A 27,838-nucleotide genomic window follows, 5' to 3' on the forward strand; every position below is an offset into this window, starting at 1 on the left:
AGTGCAACCAGTTTCTGTGAAGCCTTCTGGCCCAGATGCGAAGGGTCATGTATGGAGTTCAAAACAGTCCATCTCCAGTTTGTGGGGCAAGGGTGATCAGTTGAGACATTGCACAGGAGAGAAACCCCAGCTTCCCTGAGCTTAATGTCAGTCAGCCGCAGGTCCGTGACTGCTATATGGTAAGCCTGGGCCACTGGGTCAGTAACTTGGTCAGCTGCCATGCCGGCATAGTCAACCCCTATGTGTATGGCCTCAACAGCTGGCCATGAGAGGTAATCAGCCACGGTTTTATTTTTCCCCTTGACATGTTGTATATCCATTGAGAACTCGGATATGTAGGACAGGTGGTGTTGCTGCCATGCAGACCAAGGGTCTAATATTTTGGCCATCGCATGCACGAGGGGTTTGTGGTCAACAAATGCTGTGAAATGGCAACCCTCCAGAACAAAATGAAAATGGCGGACAGCCAGATAGAGACAGAGAAGCTCATGGTCAAACATGCTGTACTTCCTTTTGAGGGGTAAAGAGCTGCTGGTTGAAGAAGGCGAGTAGTTGCCACACACCTCTGACTACCTGTTCATGCACAGCGCCCACAGCGGAGTCTGAAGCATCAGTAGTAATGGCTACAGGCGCATTGGTGAGCGGGTCCACCAGTAGGATTGCATTCGAAAGGGCTCATTTGGTATCATCAAATGCCTTGGTCATGTCCTCTAACCAGTCAAGCACTTGATTAGGAGTATTGTCTTTAAGCATACTATACAAAGGAGCATAAGTTCAGCAACTCGCTGAATGAAGTGGTGATAGAAGTTCACCATACCTAAAAACTTTTGTTGTTTTTTACTAGGGCAGGGCCATGGGAAATCCATAATAGCAACTACTTCTGATTGGGAGGGGTTTCGCACCTTCTGCAAAGATGCAATGGCCAAGAAAATACAACCCGAACTGCCATTTAGCAGGGTTAATATTCAACCCTTGTTAGCTTAAGCACTCAGAGTGTGTGGAGATGAGGTAAGTGATTGGATTTGGATGCACTGGCGACAAGTATGTCATCTAGGTAAAAAAGAAGAAAATTTAAGTCTCTTAGTACAGAGTCCATCAGCCGTTGGAAAGTCTGTGCTGTATTTTTCAGTCCAAACAGCATGCGCAGAAACTGAGACCAAACGGGGGTTATCACGGCTGTTTTGGGAATGCCTTCCAAGCACACAGGCACCTGATGGTAGTCCCGAACTAGATTGAGATTGGTAAAAATTAACTTCTTGGCTAAACATACCAAAAAGTCTTGAATGTTTGGGACAGGGTAGCAATCGGGGGTGGGGTGAGGTGGGTGGTGACCTTGTTAAGGGGTTGGTAATTGCCACAAGGGCAGCAATCACCATCAGACTTGGGGCCCGTATGGAAGGGTGAGGCTCAGGGACTATTCGACCAGCATAGAATGCCGAATCTTTCCATGTTGGCAAACTCGGTCTTTGCCGTTGCCAGCTTTTTTGGGTCCAATCTACCATGTGCAGGCGTGGACTGGCGGGCCAGTTGCGGGAATGTGGTGCTTGACTCCATGTGTTGTGACTGTCGTGGAGAATGTGGACTTGATGAAGTTTGGGAGTTCGCCCAGCAGTCGAGTAATCTCACATGTGGTGGTGCACGAACTTGACAGTCGTTGTGGGGAACTTACTGGGAGAGCAGGGTAAAGCCCCAAAGTCCTTGACATCCACTAGCCGGCAGTCCTTAATATCGACCAACAGTCCTTGGGCATGCAGGACATCTGCCTCGAGCAGAGGTCTAGCAACTTCAGCCAGGACAAAGTCCCATGTGTAACATTGCTCACTGAAGCAGAGTATCACCCATTGTGTCCTCTAAGTCTGGATGCAGCTGCCATTTGCAGCCTGCAGTGACATTTCATCACTCCTCACCTTCTCATCAATAGGTGATGCTGGCAGCACTTTCATTTGAGCACCATTGTCACACAGGAAGCGTCGGCCTGAAAGGGTGTCCGTAATGACGACCCTGACAGCTGGAACCCACGGTGTTCGCAGACCTCGGATGTCCCAATGCGCTGGCATGGTTGAAGCTGCAAGGCAGTCGGCACTTCCCAGTGTTTGTACCAAAGCATGCGTGGTGGAAACATATATCCAGCATTGTCAGCTTCACAGCCGCAGATGTGTTTATGTTGGAGCCTTGCTGACTGAGCTTACTGAGGCAGGGAAAGGAGGAGGAGTTATGCACCACTGACTATCAGCCATTTTAGCAAGCTCCCTATAGCCCTTCACGAGTGCATTAGCGAGGGCTATGCGAACTTGATGGGGCTTTTGCTGCACAAAGAGTTCTTTACAAACAAAGCAAAGATGGTGATTTCCCAGGAGAGATCCATTAGCTCTGAAGGCCTAGCATTACCGGGACCAGGTAAGGACAGCAGCTGTTTGCTGTGCTCAGACTCCAATAGTCCAAAAGTCTGTAAAAGGTGGGTTTTCTGTGATTGGTATTTATCGTGTTCAGCGGCTGTTCAATCAGTCTCCCCATTCTCACAACCATGGAACTGCTGAGCGACGTTACCACGCAGTAAAATTTGGTGTTGTCAGCAGACATTTCTCGCAGAGCTCTTTGAGCCTCCGCTTGTACAAACCAAGCGGTGGCATTTTGCTCCCAAAACTCCGGCAATTTCAAAGTGACTGCGTTGGCCAACCTGTTCAATAACTCAGGAGTCATCCTAGAGCTTTGGGGTCACCAATATAGGTTTCAGCAAATAAAATGAAGTGAGGTGTTTTATGTTTAATGAAACCCTAACACATTTTATTGAACTCCAAAACCTAAATGTAAAAGTGCACTAAAAATCCTTAAGTAACAACGTCAGAATGTCAGACCAGCCTCTTAAAGTGAAACCAAAACTCCATGTCGGTGATTGTGAATTATGTACATTTCTCCCAGTTGCGTGACCCTACATGAGTAAATCAGATGTTCAGCATATAATATTATTTTCTCACAGCATTGAGAAGCCCTTCGCACATCAAATTAAAGCTGACTTCTAGGAGCTATCCATCTCCCCATATACCCCTTGCACACATTTCCTGGTGATCTATTCCCTCTCACATGTTCATTACTGTTTCTTCTGCTACCCACCCATTCTAGAGGTAATTCCAGTAGCCCTGTTTACTACCGGTACGTCTTTGAGATGTGGGGGAAGGACGGAGCTCCAGGGGAAATCCCATGTGTCACAGAAAATGTGCAGATTCCATATATAGAGCACAGATCAGGAATTACCCTTGGGGCTGGTCTTATGAATCAACACTGCTACCCACTGTGTCACTCTGCCTGTGCTACCCCATTAGGATAGAGCATGTAGTTAGTCTGCTGGACAAGGTAGGAGAGAATGCTGCGAGGTCAGGGTGAGGATGATGGAGTTCAGGAGGGAGTTTGTCCCATTCACTTCGAAGGTAAGTGCCTGGTCTTGACCCAAATACCAAAGGGATACTGGAGCTCTTTGGGCTTGTCATTGGGAGGAAAAATTGGAGAGAGACTTCTAAGGAGATGTTTGCAGTAGAGAAAAGAAACTGGAAGTTGGTGTTCCAGAAATCTGTGTTTTGTAAATGGAAGTTGTTATTGAGAGTGAAGAGAGTAGAAGTCAAAGGATGAAAACAGTAGATCATCTGTCCGCTATCTCTTCCTTTGGCTGGCTTCTTTGAATTTCTCCTGAAGGCTTATGAAGTGACTTGGGGAAGGAGCAGTGTAATGCCATTAAAATGGCCTTAAAGAAAAGTTGTCTGAGTAAAATTGGGAATGAAGTGGTGATGGTGAACATAACCATCAGTGAGCTGGGCACGGCAGTGAGTGAAGTTGGGTAGATGGATCACCTGAGAGTCAAAAATCAGCCAGTCAGCACAACACTGGTGAATTTGACATGGAGCTACATAATACTGGAACGGGCAAACGAATGATTCAGCGGAGGGATAACTTTATAGAACATTTAAGAGGAGGAAAGAAAAGTAGAAGTTGTTTAAAGAGAGAACTAAGTGTAAAACAATTAAAATCAAGAGCCAGATTCAGAGTCAGAGAGCTATGGTTTGGGAAAGCATGAATAGCACACCCTGGAGATGAAAGAGATGCAGCATTATTTGATTGTAAATTTCACTTTCAATGGTTATCATCATAATAAGTTTAGCCACCTTTCACTTTTTATTGTCATGAACATTAAAGGAGACTTTCTTAAATGTTCAGTTTAAATACTGTATAAAGGGACTGAAAGGCCCTTTAAGTTAAGGCCAAATTCTGTGTGCGGGGTGAGCTACTTCATCAGAATCAGGTTTAATATCATGGTTTCAACAGGAGATGATGCCTTTTACTATTCTTTCTTGTGTATATCAACTATTTGGTTATTAAATTAATGTTTAGAAATGAGATTAGAGCTTGACACAGTGTTTTACATTAGTCTATTTCTTCATCAAACAAAATGGGTTTAAATACTACACTCCAGTAAACAGTGTATTTAAAAACTAAATCTACTGCAACAAAGACTTGTGATTTAAAAGAAAGTCACAAGTATCTCTATAAAAGACAAAATTATTCCTTCAGCTAAAGGCAGTGAGGGAAGGATAACGACAAAAAGCAAATGAGTTACTAAGATGAGTACCCTTCCCTTGTAGCAACACAGGCTCTCGAGCCAATTTTTGCCAGTCTGATTAGAACTTATCTTTTCATTACATGCAGTTTTAAACACATTTGGAGTCGTGCAACAGATGGATTACAGCTGCAATGCCAGGAAGTTGCCTTTCTTGTTTTGATAAATGTATGCTTGACTGGCAGGGTGGTTTTATTTTCAGACATAATTTTAATTCCTTTGTTTTTGTTTGTTTTGTAAGAAAATGTTTATTATTTTGCTTAAACTTGCTGTTCTTTAGAGAGTAATCAAAGAATAGGAGATGAAGAGGAGGATGTTTCATAGAACAAGTAGCAGTTCCAAGAACTTTCCTTTAATCCATCCAAAAATGATAATCCTTGTGGTTGTTTAGCTTTTATGAATTGCAAAATAAAATGAGATCCAGGCCTTTATCCATCATTAAGGAGCCCGATCACTCAGGACGTGCCCTCTTCTTGTTGCTACCATTAATGAGGAGGGACAGGAGCCTGAAGACACACATGCAACATTTCAGGAACAGCTTCTTGTTTCTTCCTCTCTGCCATCAGATTTCTAACTGGACAATGAATCCATGTTCACTCCCCTCATTGTTTTTTTCTCTCTTTTTGCACTAATTTAGTTTTTTGTATTGTATCTTACAGTTTTAAAAATTGTGTTATAATGTATTGCTGCTGCAAAACAATACATTTCATATACAATGATATTAAGCCTGATTCTGAAGCAAGGGGTTCATTCTAAACCTATATGAAGTACTAGTTACTTCATAAGCTGTTAGCTGTTACTTTTGACCATTTTTTGAGGAATGATGTCAAGACCATGGAAGGACTCGGGTGGTGCCAGGACTCAAGTTTAGATTATTATTTAGTTAAGTGATGAAACTGGCGTTGCTCATCTTTAAGCAGAAAGAGTTTATTGGAGACTCAAGAGACTGCAGATGTTAGAATCTGGAGCAAATAAAACCAAAATGCTGGAGAAACTCAGTAGGTCAGGCAGCATCTGTGGAAGGAAATAAATAGCTGAGGTTTTGGCTCAGGGCCATTCTGCTTTACTGAAATATAAAGGGGAGATAGCCAATATAAAGAGGTGAAGGGAAGGATTTGGATCAAGACCTGGCAAGTGATGGCAGGGGCGAGAGTTGATTGTCAGGCAGTGGAGGGGAGAGTGGAAATAGCAATAGAGGCTGGGAGGTGATAGGTGGAGGTGATAGGTTGAGGCAACAAAGGGCTGAAGGATGATGGAATCCTCGAATAGCCCCTGGGCAATTAGGGATGTGGGGAGGATAGATAGAAATAGTGGGAAAGAGAACTAGTAGGAGAAGTCTGTGGGTAGATGGAATGGATGGAGAAGGAGAAGGAAATGCATTGATATGGAATGATGGGATAAGTATAGGAAGAAACTGGGTAGCTTTGTTGTCATGCCGTTGGGCTGCAGACTACCCAAATAGAATATGAGGTGCTATTCCTCTAGTTTGAGTTTAACTTCACCCTAACATTGGAGGCAGCTGCGGGTAGACAGGTTGGTGTGCCAGTGGAGATTTACGGTGCATGCTCGCAGGATTGGACCCAAGTGCACAGGAATGGTGGACTCTCTCTGTCATAGTGATCACTGGCACTCGCTCAACCAGGAGTGAAGGATCACAGACAATGTCACAGTGAGCTCTGGTGATGACTCAACTCAGGAGCGGAAGAATGGTAGACCCCCCCCCCCCGAAAAAGCCAAACAGAAAGCACCTGGGCCTTACGGCTCCAACAATTAGTCAATACAAGTGCAAAAGAAACGCGGAAGTCCAAAGCTCTATGGCAAGCTGCAGAGGCCTAAAAGGGTCATGACAGGAGAGGGGAATTAAAGTTTCTTGTAGATGGCCGTGGTGAACAGAGTGCAGCTGCTCAGCAAAGCTATTGCCTAGCCTGCACTTGGCCTTAATGCAAAGAAGGCCACATTGAGAAAACTGAAAGCAATTCACAAACAAGAGAAAATCTTCAGATGCTGGAAATCCAAACAACGCACACAAAATGCTGGAGGTACTCAGCTGAAGGAAAAGAGTACAGTTGGCATTAAATGCCAAGGTCCTTTATCAAGACGTCAAAGTTTTAGAGGTGTATATGGTTCCTTGCCTCACCTGGAAGGGTGTTTAGGGCCATGGATGGTGGGGAGGGTGATAGTGTTGTAGTTCCTGCAGTTGTAGGGGAAGTGCCTGGGGAGGGGAGGGATAAGCGTACAAGAGAGTTAGGGGTGGGTGTACCAGAGAGCTATGGAGTGTGCTACCTGCAGAAAGGGTTGGGGAGGGGATGATGTGATTGGTGAAGGATTCATATTGTAGCCGGTGAAAATAACAAATATGTAATGATGTGCTGGATGTGAGGGCTGGTAGGATTAAATGTAGGAACCAAGGGAACTCTGTCCATGTTCTGTTGGAGCGGGGAGAGATGGGGTTAAAACCAGAAGTGTGAGGGATGGAGGAGATGTGGGTGTGGGCTCTGTCAGCCGTACTATTGAATATTATTATTTAATACACTGAAAAGGACTAAAATACTTTCACTGGCTGCAAGGTCAGTAAAGGACAAAGATGTAAGATCATTGACTAAATAGCTGGAAAGATTTTGCTTTGGAAATGACTGTTAGTGATCTGGAATGCATTGCTTGGAAGTTTTTTTTTGAGCAATCTCTCTGGATAGAGGATGACTTACTTTCTCTTTGCTTTGTGAATCCTAAGGTTGCCTATTCAGTTCTTGTGAGTAGATGGAGCAAAAGGGACACCTGCTCCATCTCCTATGGTCCACGCTCCTCTCCTATCAGATTCCTCCTTCTCCATTCCTTGAACTTTCCCATCCATTTGACTTCACTTATCACCTTCCCTCGTTTCCTTCCCCCCTACCTTTTTATTCAGGCATCTTCCCCCTTCTTTCTCAGTCCTGAAGAAGGGTCTTGGCCTGAGACGTCGATTTCTATATATGCTGCCTAACTTGCTGAGTTCCTCCAGCATTTTGTTTAAGTGGGACAGGTAGTCTAAGGAGGTGCACTCTTTCTGCCCTGTACACAGAGTGTCTATGTCCTCACAATGCTTCATAGCCAGTGCAGTGTTTTTTTAAAAGTGTCGTTGCTATTCGCTATTATATGTGGAGAGTGGGGCAGTGAGTTTCTGCACAGCAAATGCTCCTGCAAGTGGTAACATATGTAGAATTGTTTATAAATTATTTAGACAATATGGTGATTTATCATCATTTTGGATTTAAAATATAGTCCTAAAGTAAGCAATCAACTTAAAATACATAGTATTAAGACTAAAGAAACTTGTTGCTGTGGATGATCAAAGAGAAGCAGAAGTTTAGTACTGCAGATGATTATCAAACACCAGGTAGGAATTGTCAGCAATCAGCAGCTTAGTGTTACAGTATTCCTTTGTAACTTAAAATGCAACGATCTTTCTCCTCAGAGGAAATAAACGATTTGTTTAGCTGGGAAATTATGAATTTAGCCATTCTCCTGCTCCCATTTGTAAAACACAAAATGTGATAATCTTTCTCCTCAGAGGAAATAAATGATTTCTTGGATCCGGTGAAGACACCTACAGGCCTGGTTGGAGAAGAAGCGGCTTTACTGCCTGCCCCACTGCAGCCAACCACCTTGTCCAACATCTCACTCAAGCACCTGGGAACTGAAATCCAGTGAGTATTTGTCATCGTACTGTTTTTCCTGCCGCTGTCTGTAAGGAGTTGTACATACAGTACCCCCGTGACTGCGTGGGTTTCCCCCAGGTACTCCGGTTTCTTCCCACAGTGCAAGGATGCACCGATTGGTAGGTTAATTGGTCATTGTAAATTGACCAGTGATTAGGCTAGCGTTAAATCGGCGTTGTTGGGTGGTGTGGTGCGAAGGGCCGGAAAGGCCTGTTCCGTGTTATAGCTCAATAAATAAAACAAATAATTTTTAAAGTGGAAGCATATCAATTTGCTGCAATTTGAAAGGCACTGTTTGAAAGCAGTGGTTCAACAGTGAAGTCAACTGGGTAAAAATCCTGTTTCAAACAGATCTCCTGGAACATCCATTACTGCATAAAAAACGATGTGTTTAGCTAGGAAATTAGGAATTTAGCCATTCCCCTGCTCCCATTTGTAAAACACATGTGGTTCATTTATTAATCAGAGCATTGAGTATAGGAGTTGGGATGTAATGTTGAAATTGTATAGGGCATTGTTAAGGCCAAATCTGGAGTATTGTGTACAGTTCTGGTCACCGAATTATAGGAAAGAAGTCAATAAAATTGAGAGAGTACAGAGGAGGTTTACTAAAATGTTGCCTGGGTTTCATCTCCTAAGTTACAGAGAAAGGTTGAACAAGTTAGGTCTTTATACTTTGGAGTGTAGAAGGTTGAGGGGGGACTTGATAGAGGTGTTTAAAATTATGAGGGGGATAGATAGAGTTGACGTGGATAGGCTTTTTCCATTGAGAGTGGGGAAGATTCAAACAAGAGGACATGAGTTGAGAGTTAAAGGGCAAAAGTTTAGGGGTAACATGAGGGGGAACTTCTTTACTCAGAGAGTGATAGCTTCCAGCTATCAAGCTTCCAGCAGAAGTGGTTGAGGCAGGTTTGATGTTGTCATTTAAAGTTAAATTGGATAGATGTATGGACAGGAAAGGAATGGAGGGTTATGGGCTGAGTGCAGGTCGGTGGGACTAGGTGAGAGTAAGAGTTTGGCACGGACTAGAAGTGCCGAGATGGCCTGTTTCCGTGCTGTAATTGTTTTATGGTTATATTTAATAACTTGCAATGAACTGACGAGGCATTTGCCAAATCATGATTTAAAATGATATAGTACCAAAGAGGACTTTGCTCCCATAGCAGTTTCTATTGAATTTGATCAGAGTTTGCCTTTGGAAAAGATCTTAATTCTGCTTGAATTGTGGCAGTAAGTACAACGGGGTCTCTGATAAATTCAATAGGGAATTTGAGCCACTACATGGTGAAGGAGTGATGAGCATGTGGAACTCAATCACAGATAGGTCGAGACAAAGATTTTATGAAGTGAAGCTGAATAAACACATGAGGGTGGGGGAAACAGAGTGATGAAATGATTAAAGGGGAATGAAGAGGGCTTGCTTCTATGCTTCTGTGGTGTTTAAACACGGCAATGGGCCAGTGGACTGCTTGGTTTGTTTCTACTCTGTACATTCTGAGTTTTGGTTATTGATACCAATCTGAACTTTCAACATTAATACCAATGAAATGCAACACTGTGTGCATTTAAACTTGGAAATGGTTTAACGCATTTAGAAAGTTTACAGAACTCAATATACCTAAAGTCTGCAGGTCACAACAAGTGCTGTGAGTGTGCTTAGATTTTGTTTCCACAGACTGCTTTCTGGAGCTATTATTGGGTCAGATCGGTTTTATGAAATGTTTTCATTTATATTTGTCAATAAAACTGAACACAGTCACTCACTGAAGGTTTGTTCACGCCAATCACTGCTCAGTTGTGATTCTTTTCTTATATTTTTGCTCCATGCCCCAACTCCCCCAATCCCTAATCTCCATGACTGCTCCCCCCTCTCCTTGCACAGAAATTTTGGGTCAAAAACTGTGTTTCAGTTCTGTGGGAACAGGCCGTTAAGGGAAAATCGAACAAGCAGTGAGGAAATCAACCAGGCAACAAGTGAAAAGAGTGAAAGTCCATCACCACCCAAAGGAGCAGATACATCAGGTAGGGCTACAATGATGGAGTAGTGTATGGAGACGGGCGCAGAAATGAGAACAGTCCCAAGCAATGATATAAACAGTGCAGCTGAAGGGTCGTAACCTGAAACAACGACTCCATTTCCCTCCATAGATATTGCCTGACCTGTTGAGTTCCTCTTAGTGTTTTGTATGTTAGTCCAGGTTCCAGCATCTGCAGTCTCTCGTGTCTGCAGTGATATAAACCAAACCTGCTTCTGTTGTATTTAGCTATGCTGGGATGTGTCGTCACTGGGTGATCTGCCCATGACTTATTGTGATTTGTTTAGTTCACCCTTGCTCGGTGATTTTAATTTTCTAATAGCTTTGGAGAGATTTTGACTGGGGGAAAAAGTACCATAATGTTTGACCAACTGTGCAGATTACCACTGCTGGTTTGTGTTATTTTTAAATTCCCCAGTTGTTTTTCAATAAGTGCTCCTTTCTCTGGAAACAGTTTTACAACCTGTTGAGAAATTGGATGTACAGTTCTGGCACAAGGTAATCACTTTAAGAAGTTGAGGTGGATTTCAAAAAAAGGATAAATGATGAGGACACGATGAAGGGAGTGGGTGTATGCTTGTATGCAGTTCAAAAACTAATTTGGGTCATTGTCACAATTCCACTGTTAAAGTGAATGTGCATGCACCCTGCAAAATGTTGGCATTTCCATTTCCCTCATTGATGCTGGTCAACCCATAGATTTCCTCTAGCAGATGGTTTGTTGCTCCAACTGTTAAAAGAGATGGAGATAAATCTGGCATTAGTGTGAGACTGTTTGTTGTCTTTCTGGCAAGAATTTTATCTTGAGGAGTGAAAAGCCTTCCTATGGATCTTTGCAAGGCCTTCCCTTCAAAGTGTAAGAAAGTGAATGGGCTGCAATTTTTAGACTCACCAAAGACATTATGTCTGATGATGTAGTACTCCCTCAGTGCTATTCTGAGACTATCAGTTGTATTTAATATTTGATTACAGAATAAACCAAGGCAATTAAATGTGTCAAATAACACAAAATACTCAGCAGATGCTGGGGTCAAAGTAACACGCTGGAGAAACTCAGCAGGTTGGGCAGCATCCGTGGAAACGATCAGTCAACGTTTCGGACCGGAACCATTGTTGACTGATCGTTTCCACGGATGCTGCCCGACCTGCTGAGTTCCTGCAGCGTGTTGTGAGTGTTAAATGTGTCAAATACCAGTTGCCACAGATCCTTGAAAGAGGGAAGAAGCTGGATAAAATGAACAATTCGGCTCAAAGTGTAGATTAGTTCAAATAAGTAATAAAGCTTTGGAGGGGGGGGAGTGAATTGACAATACTTTCCAGGATATTTGGAAAGCAATCTCGGGAAAATACCTTAAGCAGGCTGATTGGAAATTCGATGAAAAATTAATCTTTACACTTCACCCCCTCAAGATGTTAATGAATGGTTCTATTGCAATATGACTGCCATTCAAAGTTGAATAATATCTTGCCTTTAATTAATGATCATTTGCAATCCCCTTGGTCAGCCTGCAAAATAAACTTCTGCAGTGTTGGCAGCAATTTTTTTTTAGATGTAGCTCTATTTTGCAAGTAATTAGTAAGGTAATTTTGTGTAATTATAAGACCTGAGCAAGGTTAAGCAGTTAATTCTCTTTGTATAAGAAAATAAAAAAAACATGACTTCAAGTGCCACCTTTCATGGCCACAAAAACTCCCAAAACACTGTTAGCAAATGTAATACAGGTTGACTACCCCTTATCCGAAATGACTGGGGCCGGAGGTGTTTTGGATTTTGGATTTTTTTATACTTTGGAATATATAATGAGATAGCTTGGGATCACCATCATTTCCGACTCTGAATTTAAAGCAATCTGTGTCTTACACCTGTTCATGTACTTAACAGTAAAAATGTTTACATACCATTAATATCATGAAAATATAATTCATTAATATAATGGAATAGTAAGAAAAGCAGCACAGCAGCATCGAGAGAATACTTGAATCAGCTGTTGAACAACAACAAGCAATGGTAGGCTTTCAGTCTCCAACTACAATGCTGTGTTTTGATTGAAAAGTTTCAGTAGACTGTATTTGCATTTTACTTTTTTTTTAAAGATTTTACGTAAGGTATTAAAACCTTGTTCTGGTGTTAGGTTTTCGTGATCAGCAGATGCTTTAAAAATTTAATGTCGTGCCTTTTCTTAAATTTCTACAACCAGCCTGCTGAGTATTCACAATAACCTTCAATTTTCATGATAGATCATTGCTTGTTTCATGATCGCATACTATTACAGATCTTTGCTTGTTTCATGATCGGCATACCATTAAGCAGCATGTGTTCACTCTGACCCTAATGATACATGATCGAGATCTTCATTTTTTCACTTTAGGCTGTGTTTTTACATGTGTGAGGTCCCTTTTTGAAACAGTCTTTGGTGTGCAGAGATCTGTGCATTGCCTGGAAATCTTCTCAGTGTCGTGTAACTTTGCATTTGTGATTTTGCCAGTGCTCAAATTTGGACTTTGGAATTTTGGATAAGGGGATACTCAGCCTGTACTGGTGAATTTAGCTGCTGTTGTACAATATGAAATAAGTTCCCACAGATAGCATTGGAAACAAATCACAGAACCAATACCTGAAACAGATTATACTAAATGGCCAGGATGCTGGTAACGCCGAGCTTTTTCTTTCAAATCATACTGCAGGATGGATGATAATCCTTTGACAGTATATGGGACATTGATTTACAGCCTCATCCAGGGTAGGGCACCTCTGACAGCATAGGCAGGATGATTACAACTCTGGGCCAGGACTGGAACATTCTGACTCATTGATGAGAGCATTCTCTCCTTCAGACTTTGAATCTGATTTATAAAACATTCGGGCACCTTGATTGGTAGCACAATATCCAGGCCTACCCAGCAAATAAATTTTACACATTGAATTGTTACCAAACGGAAAGGTTGTGGAAGCAAATTCTGTCAAAATTTTTAAAAAGAGAATGAACTAAATATTTGAAGGAGTTGAATCACAGGGAAAGTTTAGTCAGAATGAGAATAAATGATAACTGACACAATGCCAATAGTCCAAATGGCTGTCTGCAGTACTATATCATTTTTACAAACACAAAAGGTGAAAAATGCTCATTTCCCCTTCAGTGAAGAACATCAGTTCATCTTTGCTATACTTTTAAAAATGTAATTGTTGCACTCGGTTTAGGAGTACAGTTCTTTACTCCCAAACTAAAAGCATGAATCAAACATTAGAACTGAAATCTCAAGCAACACACATCAAAGTTGCTGGTGAACGCAGCAGGCCAGGCAGCATCTATAGGAAGAGGCGCAGTCGACGTTTCAGGCCGAGATCCTTCGTCAGGACTAACTGAAGGAAGAGTGAGTAAGGGATTTGAAAGCTGGAGGGGGAGGGGGAGATGCAAAATGATAGGAGAAGACAGGAGGGGGAGGGATGGAACTGAAATCTCACCCATTTTCTTAACAATTTGGCTTTAACAGCAGGAAGATGCATTTGTATGGCAGTGTGTAATAGGCCTCCCCGCTTTCACTTTTGTTTCTCTCAGTAAAAGAGTGTTATCTGGAAGAGCAGAAGCCTCCATCCCAGAAGTCTTCAACAGCCAACTTGAAGAACATGGCCAGTCTTCCTAACACTAGCCCAGTGTTTCAGGAGAGATTTGCAGCGAAGGATGGGATTTTTTCAGACAAGGACACCAGTTTACACAACGACATCTTCAACCTCACAAGAGAGCTCAATGCACAGAGGGTAAGGCAATCTACTTGCAATAACTCTTGTAGAAGGCATGTTTATGAGCTTACTCAAACTGTGCCTAAAATGAGTTCCATTCTTGGGGGTGTTTTTATTTTCTTAAATTTTGTAGCAGCTGGTGAGCTTCCTAGACCTCCTTAGAAGGTATTGGGGGTGGGAACAGTCTTGCATTTCTATGTACCACTTCACTGACATACTCAGTTAAGTGACTCAGAATGGGGCAAATTCAACAACACTGGCCCATGGCTGCTTGATTAGGGTGGGAATACAACCCACTGAGCCATGGTGATGTCCAAGGAAGAAGAGGTCCAAATATCAAAGCCCCTCAGCCCTGGTTTCATTCTGGCAATTTCCTCTGCACTCTATCAAAGACCTGTTTTACATTGAGTTTTTCTACTGAGGAAATACAAATAGCTTTCTGCAAGAAAGTGCAGTATAATAACTGCAATTTTTGAATCCTGATTAATGCCATTTATGTTCATTTAGAGCTTTAAAAATATTTTTAAGGCTTTCTGCCTTATTTCCCTTTAAGACTTTGGATTTCAAACATCCCATCTCTCTTTAAATTGAATAAATTTCCTTCAGCTCACCTCAATTCCTCTACTTATAAATCTTGGTACTTCCCATATTTTCTAAGGGAAACAAGTAACTTCTATTCATGATGATCAGACCTCTAATTTTGTACACAGCAATAGAACATCCCCTCGTGTATTAGTGTTGTAAAGAAAACAACCTCAGCTTAACCAATCTTCTGTTCATAATTCAGCTTCTCCCGCCCTGGCAACGTTCTAATGAGTCTGCTCTACACCCTCAGTGGTATGATCACACTGTTCAGAGATTATTTGCTGATTCATTACCACAGGACCTGGTGAAGCTCCTGCACAGAGCTCTTGAAGCAGCACAGCAGGAGAAGAGGGCTTGTGGCTCGTACCTCACAGCTGATGAATCCACCCGTCTGGAGCTGGTGAGGCACAAGGTGCGGCAGATCAGGGAGCTTGAGAATCGGGTGCACTTGCTGGCGAAGGAGAAGGAAGAGACAGAGCAGAGCTTGAAGCTCCAGCAAAACCACATCGAGGAGCTGAAGCAGCATACCCAGCTGCTGATGGAGAAGAACCAAGCCAAGCAAGAAGTCATCCTAAAGCTCTCCGAGCAGTTGGCCGAGAACACCGAGGAGCCAGAAAATTATGATGAGGTCATCACTACAACTCTGGATGAGCTCAGGGGGAAAGTTTCACATTTGAAGGTAAATAGATGAAGCTGGTTGTACCAGGCAGAGAGTGACTTGCCATTGTCATCTCAAAGCTGTAAAAAAAAAATGGACAATAAACACAGGCAACATGGAAGCACAGCTGGTAGAGCTGTTGCCCCAGTGATCTGGGTCCAGTCCTAGGACACCAAGGGTTTCCTCTGGATGCTCCATATTCCTCCTTCATCTCAATGGTGAAGCAATGGAATTTGGGATTAATGGGTGTTGGTTTTGGATGGGTGCACATAACTAAGAAGTTTGTAGTCATCTAGAGGTTAGCACAATGCTTCGCAGTACCAGTGACCTGGGTTCAGTTCCTGCCACTGTCTGTAAGGAGTTTGTACATTCTCCCCAAGACGGCATGGGTTTGCTTTGCATGCTCCTGTTTCCTCCCATAGTCTAAACAAGCCCACTTTAGAAGTTCTTTTGTCCGTTAAGGCAGTGCTGTTGTAAGCTATGGGCAGGCCAGATTTACTTTGAAGTTATCCATTCAACTGTTCTGTTGTTCTTTGAATAGGATGTTCAAGAAGGCTACAAAATGCAAAACAAATTCTTAAATTCTGAGATCTATCAGATCACTAAGCTGTGGCAAAAAACCAGGGATCGCGAGAAGGCGCTGATTACGAAGGTACCTGGGATAGCTTGTCTGGGGGGCTATGTGGTGTAGCTCATGCCACAGATTGAGAATGTCTCTTGTAAATACTCTGGCTTGTTTTCTTATCAATGAATATCTATATACTTCTAGCTAACTCTCTCAATCTTTCTCAAGAATACTAAAACATAAATAGTAATACAAAATGCAAAGGCAGGCTTCGAGTTTGCCCTACCATTCAAAAAGGTCATCGTTGATGCTGTACCTCTGCTTCACTTTCTCATCTGATCTCCATATCTTTTCCCTTAGAGTCCCACAGTCCATCAACTCAGCCATGAATATACTTAATAACTGAGCATCCACATCCTGCAGAGATCTACAACCCATTGAACTTTCCTTACCCTGTGACCGAGTTAGGGCACCCCCTGGCACTATAATTACACCAAAATGGAAAGTGGTCAGATCAGTGTTTCAAAACTCTGTGTCCTGGGGAAGTGTTGATCATTATCAGAAATGTGCAGTGCACCAGTACAATCTTGTGGTTCACTTATCCTCTATTACTATCAAGACAGTGGATCAACTCAGTTTAAATTCAGTGAGGAGTGCAGAAAGATATGCCGGGGACAGAAGCAGGCCTACTTGAAATGGCAAAGCTAAGCTATTAGAGCTGAAGTGCTGCTAAGTACCACAAACAGTTCAAAAAAGACAATCCCTTAATTTACAGATCAGTTCAAAACACTGCTGTCCCGCCACTTCCAGTCATAAATCGCAGTGGACAGCAAATAATTGGTAGAGGAGGTTCCAAGAACATCCCCCAGATTTGGCGATGGCAGGGTACTGAAGGCAGGACTGAAGCATTTGCACTATGTCTAGAATTTCTGAATAAATGATCTATCTTGGCTTCCTTCAGAGATGCCTACCATCACAGAAGCCAGTCCTGCCAGTTCAGTTTACTCCACAAGACTCCAAGGAATGGCTGAGTTTACTGAAAATAGTGAAGACTGTGAGATCAGATGCAGAATTAAAAACTTCACTTCAAAAGTAGCTGTGCCCGCAGTCACTGTTTTCATTTATGTGAATATGTAGAAAATTGCCTGGATATTTTCAGTTCAGAAAGGGCAGTACATTTAATCAGCCTATGTATAAATCATTTAGTCTGCTCTCAATAAACAGAAAAGTGATGCAAGGTTTTATCAACTACACTGTTTAAAGGCACTTGGACTCCAATAACCGACTGATCAATCTCAGTTTGGGTTTCCTCAAACCCACCTTGCATTAGACCTTATCTCAGTCCTGGTTCAAGCATGGACCTAACAGCTCAATCCCAGAGAGGAGGTGAGATACTAAAGTACCAGACAGACTGATGTGGAGGAACCCTGGTATAACTAAGTCAGTTGGACATCAGGGAGAAAATAATTCCAGTGGCTGGACTTGTGATTTGCATAAAAGAAGATAGTTGTGGTTGTTAGACGTTAGTCACTCAAACCCCAAAGTTTTCAGGGGGCAGTGCTCTAGGCCTAACTGTCTTCAGCTGCTCCTTCAATCACCTTTTATCCATTGTATCAGAGATGTTTGCACAGTGTTCAGACGTACACACCTCCACAGCAAATGAAGCAGTCCATACCTGCATGCAGCAAAATGTAGACACTCAAGAAGCAATTCACAAATATACAACCTCAGCTGTCAAGGATCTGGGTTTCAGGCAGTTCCTCCTCCATGTTGCACATCATGGTACTTTTTTCACTTAATGTAGTCAGGAATTCCCATTGTAACAAGTATTAGATAAGCTTCCACAGCACAGTTGGAGCCTGCCATTGTACTACATTTGGAATCCAGCAGCAGTAGAGCACCAAATTCCAGTGTACACAGGATTTTAGTTACCCAGGAGAGGATGACGTCCCAGTGGTTGGCTTCAAAACTGCTTTCCACCACTTGCACAACTTGGCCCATCAAGTCATTGCAGAATGAATAGTGTTTCCACTTGGTGAGCAACTTGGGTACTTCAAAATTCCTCGTTTCATTGAATATAGCCAAACAGGAGAGCCATACAATGACCAGAGGCCTCCTTATCGTATTTTTTGTGAATAACACCTTCTGCCTGTCCTTCCACATAATTTTGTAGCTGAAGGTATTCATAGGATACTTGAAAATCAGTGAATGTTTACATAACACTCTTGTTCTTTTCCTCAACTGTACTCTCTGATTACCAACTCTCCTACCAATTAGTATTTTTCCCCATCTGCTGTTGTGAAACACCTCAAATGTAGAATTTTCATTTATTTTCGGGGTTATGTAATTGAACAGTTAAATGAGCAGATGCTTGTTGGCTTTTCGAACGTTGTGTAATATTTCTCTCTTGCTCTAGTGTACATATCTAGAGGCCAAGTACTGCCAGATTGAGAGTAAATACCTGGTAGTGCTTCACAAGCTCCAAGACATCTGTGGCCAAGATGACACCTATCAAGAAATAGTAAAGCAGTTTGTTGCTGACCAGCTGAAATGGGAGATTAAGGATGAAACCAGTCTTAGAGTTGGCAGACTTTGCAGGTGATAGCTTTAGGTCTGAAACTATAAAGAGTGTTTGCTTCTGTTGTGCCTTTGAAAGGGGAGCATCACAGCTCCAGCCGGCTGTAATATACAAATTCAAATTACTCTCCTCGTCTTCAAGATCAGAAATTCCAAACATATTTTATCAGCCTTCTACTGTAATTTGCATCATTTGTGCAAATAAGACCAAGAGTGTTGGCAGTGGCGGGGAAAGGGAAATATTATTGTAGATGTCTTGGAGGGAAGAAGTATTTTTTTAAAAGAGACCATTTATAATCCTTGAAGTTTCCAAAGAGCTTTACAGCTATTGAAGTTTATTTGAATTGTAGATCACTATTGTAATATAGGAAATGCTTAGAAAGCGTGTGTACTACAAGTATCACAACCAGCAAAGTAACCACGAAGAGATAATTTGCTTTAATCTTTTTTATTAGGGGTTAAATATTGGCTGGGACCTTGGGGACAACTTGTTTGCAGTTTACCTCCCATGGTTGCTCCAATTTACCCTGGTAGAGACCTTGCTTCTCTCCACCCTCCCTGAAGTTTAACAAGCTGCATTTTTCCCTTTCCTGTTTTGACAGTCTTTGACTTGAAATATTAACTCCTTTTCTCTTTCTACAGATGCAGTATGAACTGCTGGCTTTCTAGCATTTTCTTTTCTTTAATTTTGGATATTATCTCATTACTGTTTACCAAGCAACTTCTATCTCCACTTCCTTGAAGACCTTAGAATTGTAGAATCATAGACTTGTGCAGTATGGAAGCAGGCACTTCGGCCCAACCTGTCCATGCCAACCAAGGTGGTTTCCTGAGCTAATCCCATTTGTCTGTGTTTGGTTCATATTCCTCTAAACCTTTCCTATCTATGTATATATTCAAATGGTATAAAGTCATAGAACACTACAGCACAGAAACAGACCCTTCACCCATCTAGCCAATGCTGAATATTATTCTACCTAGTTCCCTTGCCTCCAAGAGGACCACAACCTTATCATGGTTTGGAGGCCTGTGTGCCTCAATGATCCGGAGAGCTGTATTGGCTGGAGCCAAGGTATTACACTTTGGCTCTTGGCAAGGGCACCTATGCCAAACAGGTCAAAGGGTAGCGATCAGACTGAGAACGTTCCACTGGTCCTCCAGGTTTAGGGGTTCGGCTCAGGGCTAACAACCCTGACTGGGAAAACAAAATTGTTGTGGAAACAGCAATGGAAGATCCTTCTACATCTGAGTGTGATGATATTCCTGAATCTCTACCTGGGACTTGCACGTCTGACAGTAGTGGAAAGTGCGGGGAAGCTACTGACGTGATGAAGAAAGCCCTGAACATCACCAGAGATGGAAGACTTACATTGCTGCGCTAAATGCCAGCAGCGTAACAGGCAGTAATAACAGTTCCCTTGACCCCCATCTGGACCATAGCCCTCTGTATCCCTCCCATCCATGTAATTATCCCGATTTCTCTTGTGTTGAAATTGAAACTGCGTCCACCACTTGCGCTGGCTGTTCACTTCACACTCTCACCACCCTCTGAATGAAGAAACTCCCCCTCATGTTCACCTTTCACCCTTAAGCTATAACCTCTAGTTCTAGTCTCACCTAACCTCAGTGGAAAAAGCCTGCTTGTATTTACCCTTCATAATTTTGTATATCTCCATCAAATCTCCCCTTATTCTCCTACACTCCAGGGAATGAAGCCTGAACGTACTCAACCTTTCTCTGTAGCTCAGGTCCTCAAGTCCCGGTAACATCCTTGTAAATCCTCTCTGTACTCTTTGAATCATATTATTATTTTTTTCTGCAAGTACTGTAGCTGACCAGAACTGCACACCATATTCCAAATTTGGTCTCACCAACATCTTATATAACTTCAACATAACATCCTAATTCTTGTACTCCATACTTAGATTTATGAAGGCCAATGTGCCAAAAGTTCCCTTTATGACCTGACCTACCTGTGGTGCCACTTTTACAGAATGATGGTTCTGTAATTCAAGATCCCTCTGTTCTACTGCACATCCCGGTGCCCGAATGTTCACTGTTTATATCCTAACCTGGTCTGTCCTCCCAAAATGTAAAACCTCACAGTTGTCTGCATTATATTCCATCTGCCATTTTTCAGCCCATTTTTCCAGAAGGTCCAGATCAGGCTGCAAGCTTTGATAGCCTTTCTCGTTATCCACTACATCCCAATAAAATTTTTTTTAAAAAAATTGTAATGGTTGCCAACTTTACTGCTTTCTCAGCTTGTATCAAATATTGACGACTATCATTGAGGGGGAACTTTCTCCTCCAGTCCCCTTTAAATCTTTCTCCTAATACAGTTGAAGTCGGAAGTTTACATACACCTCAGCCAAATACATTTAAACTCAGTTTTTCACAATTCCTGATATTTAATCCTGGAAAACATTCCCTGTCTTAGATCAGTTAGGATCACTACTTTATTTTAAGAATGTGAAATGTCAGAATAATAGTAGAGAGAATGATTTATTTCAGCTTTTATTTCTTTCATCACTTTCCCAGTGGGTCAGAAGTTTACATACACTTTGTTAGTATTTGGTAGCGTTGCCTTTAAGTTGTTTAACTTGGGTCAAACATTTTGGGTGGCCTTCCACAAGCTTCTCACAATAAGTTGCTAGAATTTTGTTCCATTCCTCCAGACAGAGCTGGTGTAACTGAGCCAGGTTTGTAGGCCTCCTTGCTCGCACATGCTTTTTCAGTTCTGCCCACAAATTTTCTATTGGATTGAGGTCAGGGCTTTGTGATGGCCACTCCAATACCTTGACTTTGTTGTCCTTAAGCAATTTTGCCACAACTTTGGAGGTATGCTTGGGGTCATTGTCCATTTGCGACCAAGCTTTAACTTCCTGGCTGATGTCTTGAGCTGTTGCTTCAATATATCCACATATTTTGTGAAGTGCACCGGTCCCTCCTGCAGCAAAGCACCCCCAAAACATGCTGCCACCCCCATGCTTCACGGTTGGGATGGTGTTCTTCGGCTTGCAAGCCTCACCCTTTTTCCTCCAAACATAATGTTGGTCATTATGGCCAAACCGTTCAATTTTTGTTTCATCAGACCAGAGGACATTTTTCCAAAAAGTAAGATCTTTGTCCCCATGTGCACTTGCAAATTGTAGTCTGGCTTTTTTATGGCGGTTTTGGAGCAGTGGCTCCTTCCTTGCTGAGCAGCCTTTCAGGTTATGTCGATGTAGGACTCATTTTACTGTGGATATAGATACTTATCTACCTGCTTCCTCCAGCATCTTCACAAGGTCCTTTGCTGTTGTTCTGGGATTGATTTGCACTTTTCGCGCCAAAGTACGATCATTTCTAGGAGACAGAATGCGTCTCCTTCCTGAGTGGTATGATGGCTGCGTGGTCCCATGGTGTTTATACTTGCGCACTATTGTTTGTACAGATGAATGTGGTACCTTCAGGTGTTTGGAAATTGCTCCCAAGGATGAACCAGACTTGTGGAGGTCCACAATTTTTTTTTCTCTGAGGTCTTGGCTGATTTCTTTTGATTTTGTTTGTAAACTTCTGACCCACTGGAATTGTGATATAGTCAATTAAAAGTGAAATAATCTGTCTGTAAACAATTGTTGGGAAAATTACTCATGTCATGCACAAAGTAGATGTCCTCAACGTCTTGCCAAAACTATAGTTTGCTAGTATGAAATCTGTGGAGTGGTTAAACAATGAGTTTTAATGACTTCAACCTAAGTGTATGTAAGCTTCTGACTTCAACTGTATCTCCTTATGTGGCTTGCAGTTAAGTTTAGTTATTAATGTTGCTGTGAAGGACTTGATAAGTAATACATATGCAATTTGGTGTTATTGATCTCTTTAGTTGGTCATTTGCAGCTACATTCACTAAAATGCTGTTTCTCTATCTGTTTGTTCCCACCCTCTAACCCCAAGTGAGCATGATGATTATGGATTCAAGTTGGTATCTTCTCCAGTGCAGGAGCAAAGTATCTTAACCAGAATCCAAGCTCTTGAACGAAAATCCAACAACTTGATGGTCGGTCAGGACGGCCAGGAGAAAACCATCCAGGTGAAATGGGACAATCTCCTCTCTGGCAAGACCTTTGGAGAACTGGTGCCTTTACCAGAGTTGAAGAACCTGATCAGAAATGGCATTCCCAGGGAGCACCGAAGGCATGTTTGGAGATGGTGCACCAGTAGACGGGTTCGGCAAATAAAGGAACGATACAGCAGCAACCACTACCAGGAGCTGTTGAAGCTTTGCAAGAACAAACAGCAGGCAGCTTCCAAGCAGATTGAGCTGGACCTCCCACGGACGCTGACCAATAATATACATTTCAGCTCGCCCACTTCCAAGATGGTTCAGAAGCTGCGCCGGGTGCTGTTGGCATACTCGTGGCAAAACCCGGATATTGGGTACTGTCAAGGACTGAACAGGTATTCACACTGTGACATGTCCCCCTCTCTGTCATGGTCAGACCCCACCTGCCTTCCCTGAGGGAAGTGAATCTATTGACCTTACTCTGGTCTATCTGCAGCTCTGGCCCGACTGTGGTGGGCTATGAATTACTATCTGAACCAGCTTAGTAAGTCAGTCTGTTGAAAATAATTGGCAGAAATCTCTCTTTTCACCACACTCACAGTTTGCAGTTTCTGTGAGTTTGGCTACCTGCCTCTTGCACTAGCTTAAAATAGGATATGACCAGTACTGATCTATTTGGCTCCTTCCTAAATGATGTGCTGGGTTTAAAAAAAAATAGAGATGTGCAATGTAGTAACAGACCCTTTGGACTATCAAATCTATCCATACCTATCCACTAGCCCATATTACTTGCAGATCTGATTGTATGTACTATTTGCAACAGTGGCTGAGCTCAGCAATGTGATAAAATCCCAAGCTGCATTAAACCAGTCCTGGGTTTAATTGTAGGAAAGCCTGTGGAGCTGTGGGCAATCAGTTGTTGGCTGCTTGTCTTCGTCTCCAACATCTTTATTTAAGATGGAATTTTTAATGCACTTTTCAGCTCACTTTCAGGATTTCCCAAAGTCAATTTGTGTACTTTTAAATGGTGGTCATTACAGGAAGAAATACAGCAGCTAATTTGTTATTGAATTGTACAGCATAGAAACAGGCCTTTTGACTGATGTCATCCATGCCTACCTACATATATTAATCGTACTTTTCTGCTTTCAATCTATATCCTTCCATGCCTTTAAGTATCTGTCCAGGTGCCTCTTAAATGTTAGTATTGTTCCTTCCTTTGGCAGCTCATTCTGGATACCCTGTGTGTGAGTGGTGGTGTTTGGGTTGGAAATTTACCCTTTTAAACTTCTTCCTCTCACCTCAAACCTATGCCCTCTCGGACAAGCCTACCATTGGAATTTATTATTGCCACATGTACTGAATAAATTTAAAAAACTCATTCTGAATAGTATTCATACGGATGAAATTATTACACAGTGCATTGAGGTCGAACAAGGTAAATCAATAACGACGCAGAATCAGGTGTAACAGCTACAGAAAAGATGCAGTGCAGGTAAAAAAGGGAGGTGCAAGATCATAATGCGGTGGAATGAGAGGTCAAAAATCCATTTTATTGTACTAGGAAACCATGTAATAGGCTTAAAACAGCAGGATAGAAGCTGTCCTTGAATTGGTGATATATGTTATCATGCTTTCGTATCTTCTGTAAAATAGGAGAGGGGAGAGCAGAGAGCGTCTGGTACGGGTGGTGTCTTTGATTATGCTGGCTACTTTACTGAGTCAACAAGTAGCAGACAGTCAATAGAGGAGAGGTTGTTTCTGTGATGTGTCTATACCTATCTGCAGTTTCTTGTAGTCACATGCAGAGCAGTTGCTATACTAAACGTTATGGATCCTGATAGGATACTTTCTGTGATGCTTTGATAAAAATTGATATGGGTTTTTGACGAGGTCCCGCATGGGAGGTTAGGTAGGAAAATTCAGTCGCTAGGTATACATGGAAAGGTGGTAAATTGGATTAGACATTGGCTCAATGGAAGAAGCCAAAGAGTGGTAGCAGAGAATTGCTTCTCTGAGTGGAGGCCTGTGACTAGTGGTGTGCCACAGGGATCAGTACTGGGTCCATTGTTATTTGTCATCTATATCAATGATCTGGATGATAATGTGGTAAATTGGATCAGCAAATTTGCTGATGATACAAAGATTGGAGGTGTAGTAGACAGTGAGGAAGGTTTTCAGAGCCTGCAGAGGGACTTGGACCAGCTGGAAAAATGGGCTGAAAAATGGCAGATGGAGTTTAATACAGACAAGTGTGAGGTATTGCACGTTGGAAGGACAAACCAAGGTAGAACATACAGGGTTAATGGTAAGGCACTGAGGAGTGCAGTAGAACAGAGGGATCTGGGAATACAGATACAAAATTCCCGAAAAGTGGCATCACAGGTAGATAGGGTCGTAAAGAGAGCTTTTGGTACATTGGCCTTTATTAATCAAAGTATTGAGTATAAGAGCTGGAGTGTTATGATGAGGTTGTATTGGTGAGGCCGAATCTGGAGTATTGTGTGCAGTTTTGGTCACCAAATTACAGGAAGGATATAAATAAGGTTGAAAGAGTGCAGAGAAGGTTTACAAGGATGTTGCCAGGACTTGAGAAACTCAGTTACAGAGAAAGGTTGAATAGGTTAGGACTTTATTCCCTGGAGCGTAGAAGAATGAGGGGAGATTTGATAGAGGTATATAAAATTATGATGGGTATAGATAGAGTGAATGCAAGCAGGCTTTTTCCACTGAGGCAAGGGGAGAAAAAAACCAGAGGACATGGGTTAAGGGTGAGGGGGGAAAAGTTTAAAGGGAACATTGGGGGGGGGATTCTTCACACAGAGAGTGGTGGGAGTATGGAATGAGCTGCCAGATGAGGTGGTAAATGCGGGTTCTTTTTTAACATTTAAGAATAAATTGGACGGATACATGGATGGGAGGTGTATGGAGGGATATGGTCTGTGTGCAGGTCAGTGGGACTAGGCAGAAAATGGTTCGGCACAGCCAAGAAGGGCCAAAAGGCCTGTTTCTGTGCTGTAGTTTCTATGGTTCTATGGGTCGATAGGGACATGCCGAGTTCCCTTAGCTGACTGAAGAAAAACAGTAAGCTGTCTTGGCTGTGACGTTGTTTACATGGTTGGACCAGGACAGGCTCTTGGTGATGTGACTCCTAGGACTTGAAACACTCAACCTGAACACTGATGTAGACAGAAGAATGTGCACCTCCTCCCACAGCCCCTTCCCACCCCCAAACTCAGTGATCAGCTCTTTTCTTTTGCTAACATTGAGGGAAAAGGTTGTTGTCATGACAACATGTTACTACACTCTCTATCTCCTTCCTGTACTCTGACTCATTGCTATTTGAGATGCGGGCCATGACGATGGTATCATTTGGAAACTTGTTGATGCATTTAACAGCATAATCTGGCCATGCAGTCATGAGTGTACAGTGAGTAGTGTAGGCGGTTGAGAGCTCAACTTTGTGGAGCACCAGATTTTAGAATAACTATGGCGGAGGTGTTGCTGCACGTCTGCTGATTGCAGTCTGTTGGTCAGAAAGTCAACAATCCAATTGCAGAGGGAAGCATTGATTTCCTGGGCCCAGAGTCTGATGCTGAGTTTTCTTGGAATTATGAGTATTGAAGACGGAGCTGTGGTCAGTAAACAATAGTCTGACATGGGTGTCTTTACTGTCCAGATGCTCCACAGGTGCGTGCAGGGCCAGGGAGAAGGCATCCATAATATGCCTGTTCCAGCAGTAAGCTAACTGTAGTGGATTGAGATTATCTGGAAAACTGGAGTTAATGCATGTCACGACCAGCCTCTCAAAGCACTTCCTGCTAATAGATCTCAGAGCCACTACTGGGTGGTAGTTGGTAATGCACGTTATCTTGTTTTTCTGAGGGTACCTGGATGATAGTGGTCTTAAAACAGGTGGGAACCATTGATTGAAGCAGAGGTTTAAAATATCAGCAAATACCCCCATCAGTCGGTCTGCACAAGATCTAAGGACACAGCCAGGGACACCATCCAGGCAGATGTCTTCCACTGGTTCATTCTCTTGAAGACTGATCCTGCATTTGCAGTGCTCATTGTGGGTTTAGTTTCACTGGAGGTGTTCAGGGTGTGTGATGACGTACCCATTCTCTTCTATTCAAAATATGCATAGAATGCATTAAGCTCGGGGAGAAGTAATGTGTTGTCAGTAATGCTGCCTGACTTTGTTTTATGGTCTGTTATAGCATGTAAGCCCAGCCACAGATGGTAACCATGGGAAGCAGACATCAGCTATCTGTACAATCTATGCCTCTTATATTTTTGAATGCCTCATGAAATCTATTCAAAACACTCTTCAGAGCCCTGCTATTCACTGTGTATGTCCTCGTCTGGTTTAACATCCCTAAATACAACACTTTGCACTTGTCTGTGGGAAATTCCATTTACCATTTCTTCTAAATCTCATTGTAACCTTAGATAACTTTCCTCACAATTCTGGTATTATTTTCAAACTTATTAATTCAACTACTTGCATTCTCACCCAAACATCAATATATGACAGAAAAAAAGGACCCAGTGCTTACCCCTATAGCAGAGCATTGATCACAGGTCTCTAATTTGGTAAATCAACCCTTCATTGTCATCATCACCTCCTACTTCCTACTCAGTCTACCATGTAGAGAGTTGTTGGAGGCTTTACTAAAATCTACCACCCCGCCCTTGTAAACCTCCTGGTCACTTTCACAGCCCTTGAGTTTTCTCCTCCAATGAAATGCTTACTCACTACTGCAAATTGGGAAATGCAACATCCTGTCTCCACACAACAAGCTCTTTGAAATGTGTTGCATTCATTTGTAGCAGTAGATAGGGTCTTGGTTTAATATCTCGTACAACTATGTAAATGTGCTCACTCAGTACCACATGGGGTTGCTGGGCTGGAAATTTGTACTCAAGTTTTTAGGTTGGGTCTAGAACTCCGAACTGTCCAGATCAGAGGTGATAAAATGCCATTTAACCGGTGCTGGCTCTAGTTTATGTGTACATTGCCAACAAATAGCAAGTGGTATGATCTCATTCCCTTCTCAATCACAACGGTGAGCAGCAATGAAGGAATGCACCTATGGGTAGACGTTCCCAGTCTGACCCATCCTTGTGTATTTTCCTCCTGAGCTGTAAATTGGCATCTGCCACTTACTTGAAAGTGAAACTTATGGGTGGTATCAAAAACAACACCAACTTCTAATGTCTGGATGATTCACTGGTGTGGCCAAAGGTATGGCTTTTAAGTGGTATGTTGAAGAAAGGAGGTTTTGGGAGGGAATTTGAGAGGCTGGAGCTTAGTCATTGTGGC

General features: G+C 42.4%; 1 protein-coding gene across 2 annotated transcripts in view; it reads left to right on the plus strand.

Annotated features, from left to right (window-relative positions):
* tbc1d2 (TBC1 domain family, member 2) overlaps nt 1–27,838 on the plus strand; it is a 78,356-nt gene that overhangs the window by 40,081 nt on the left and 10,437 nt on the right. For both annotated transcript variants that reach the window (XM_063049016.1, XM_063049017.1), the window contains 7 exons: nt 8,154–8,289; nt 10,184–10,323; nt 13,895–14,094; nt 14,960–15,340; nt 15,861–15,971; nt 18,301–18,482; nt 22,401–22,904. In XM_063049016.1, coding sequence (XP_062905086.1) covers nt 8,154–8,289; nt 10,184–10,323; nt 13,895–14,094; nt 14,960–15,340; nt 15,861–15,971; nt 18,301–18,482; nt 22,401–22,904 — 1,654 coding nt within the window. The remainder of the gene's footprint in view (nt 1–8,153; nt 8,290–10,183; nt 10,324–13,894; nt 14,095–14,959; nt 15,341–15,860; nt 15,972–18,300; nt 18,483–22,400; nt 22,905–27,838) is intronic.

Source organism: Mobula hypostoma, chromosome 5, assembly GCF_963921235.1.
Source record: "Mobula hypostoma chromosome 5, sMobHyp1.1, whole genome shotgun sequence".
In the NCBI taxonomy this organism is placed as follows: Eukaryota; Metazoa; Chordata; class Chondrichthyes; order Myliobatiformes; family Myliobatidae; genus Mobula; species Mobula hypostoma.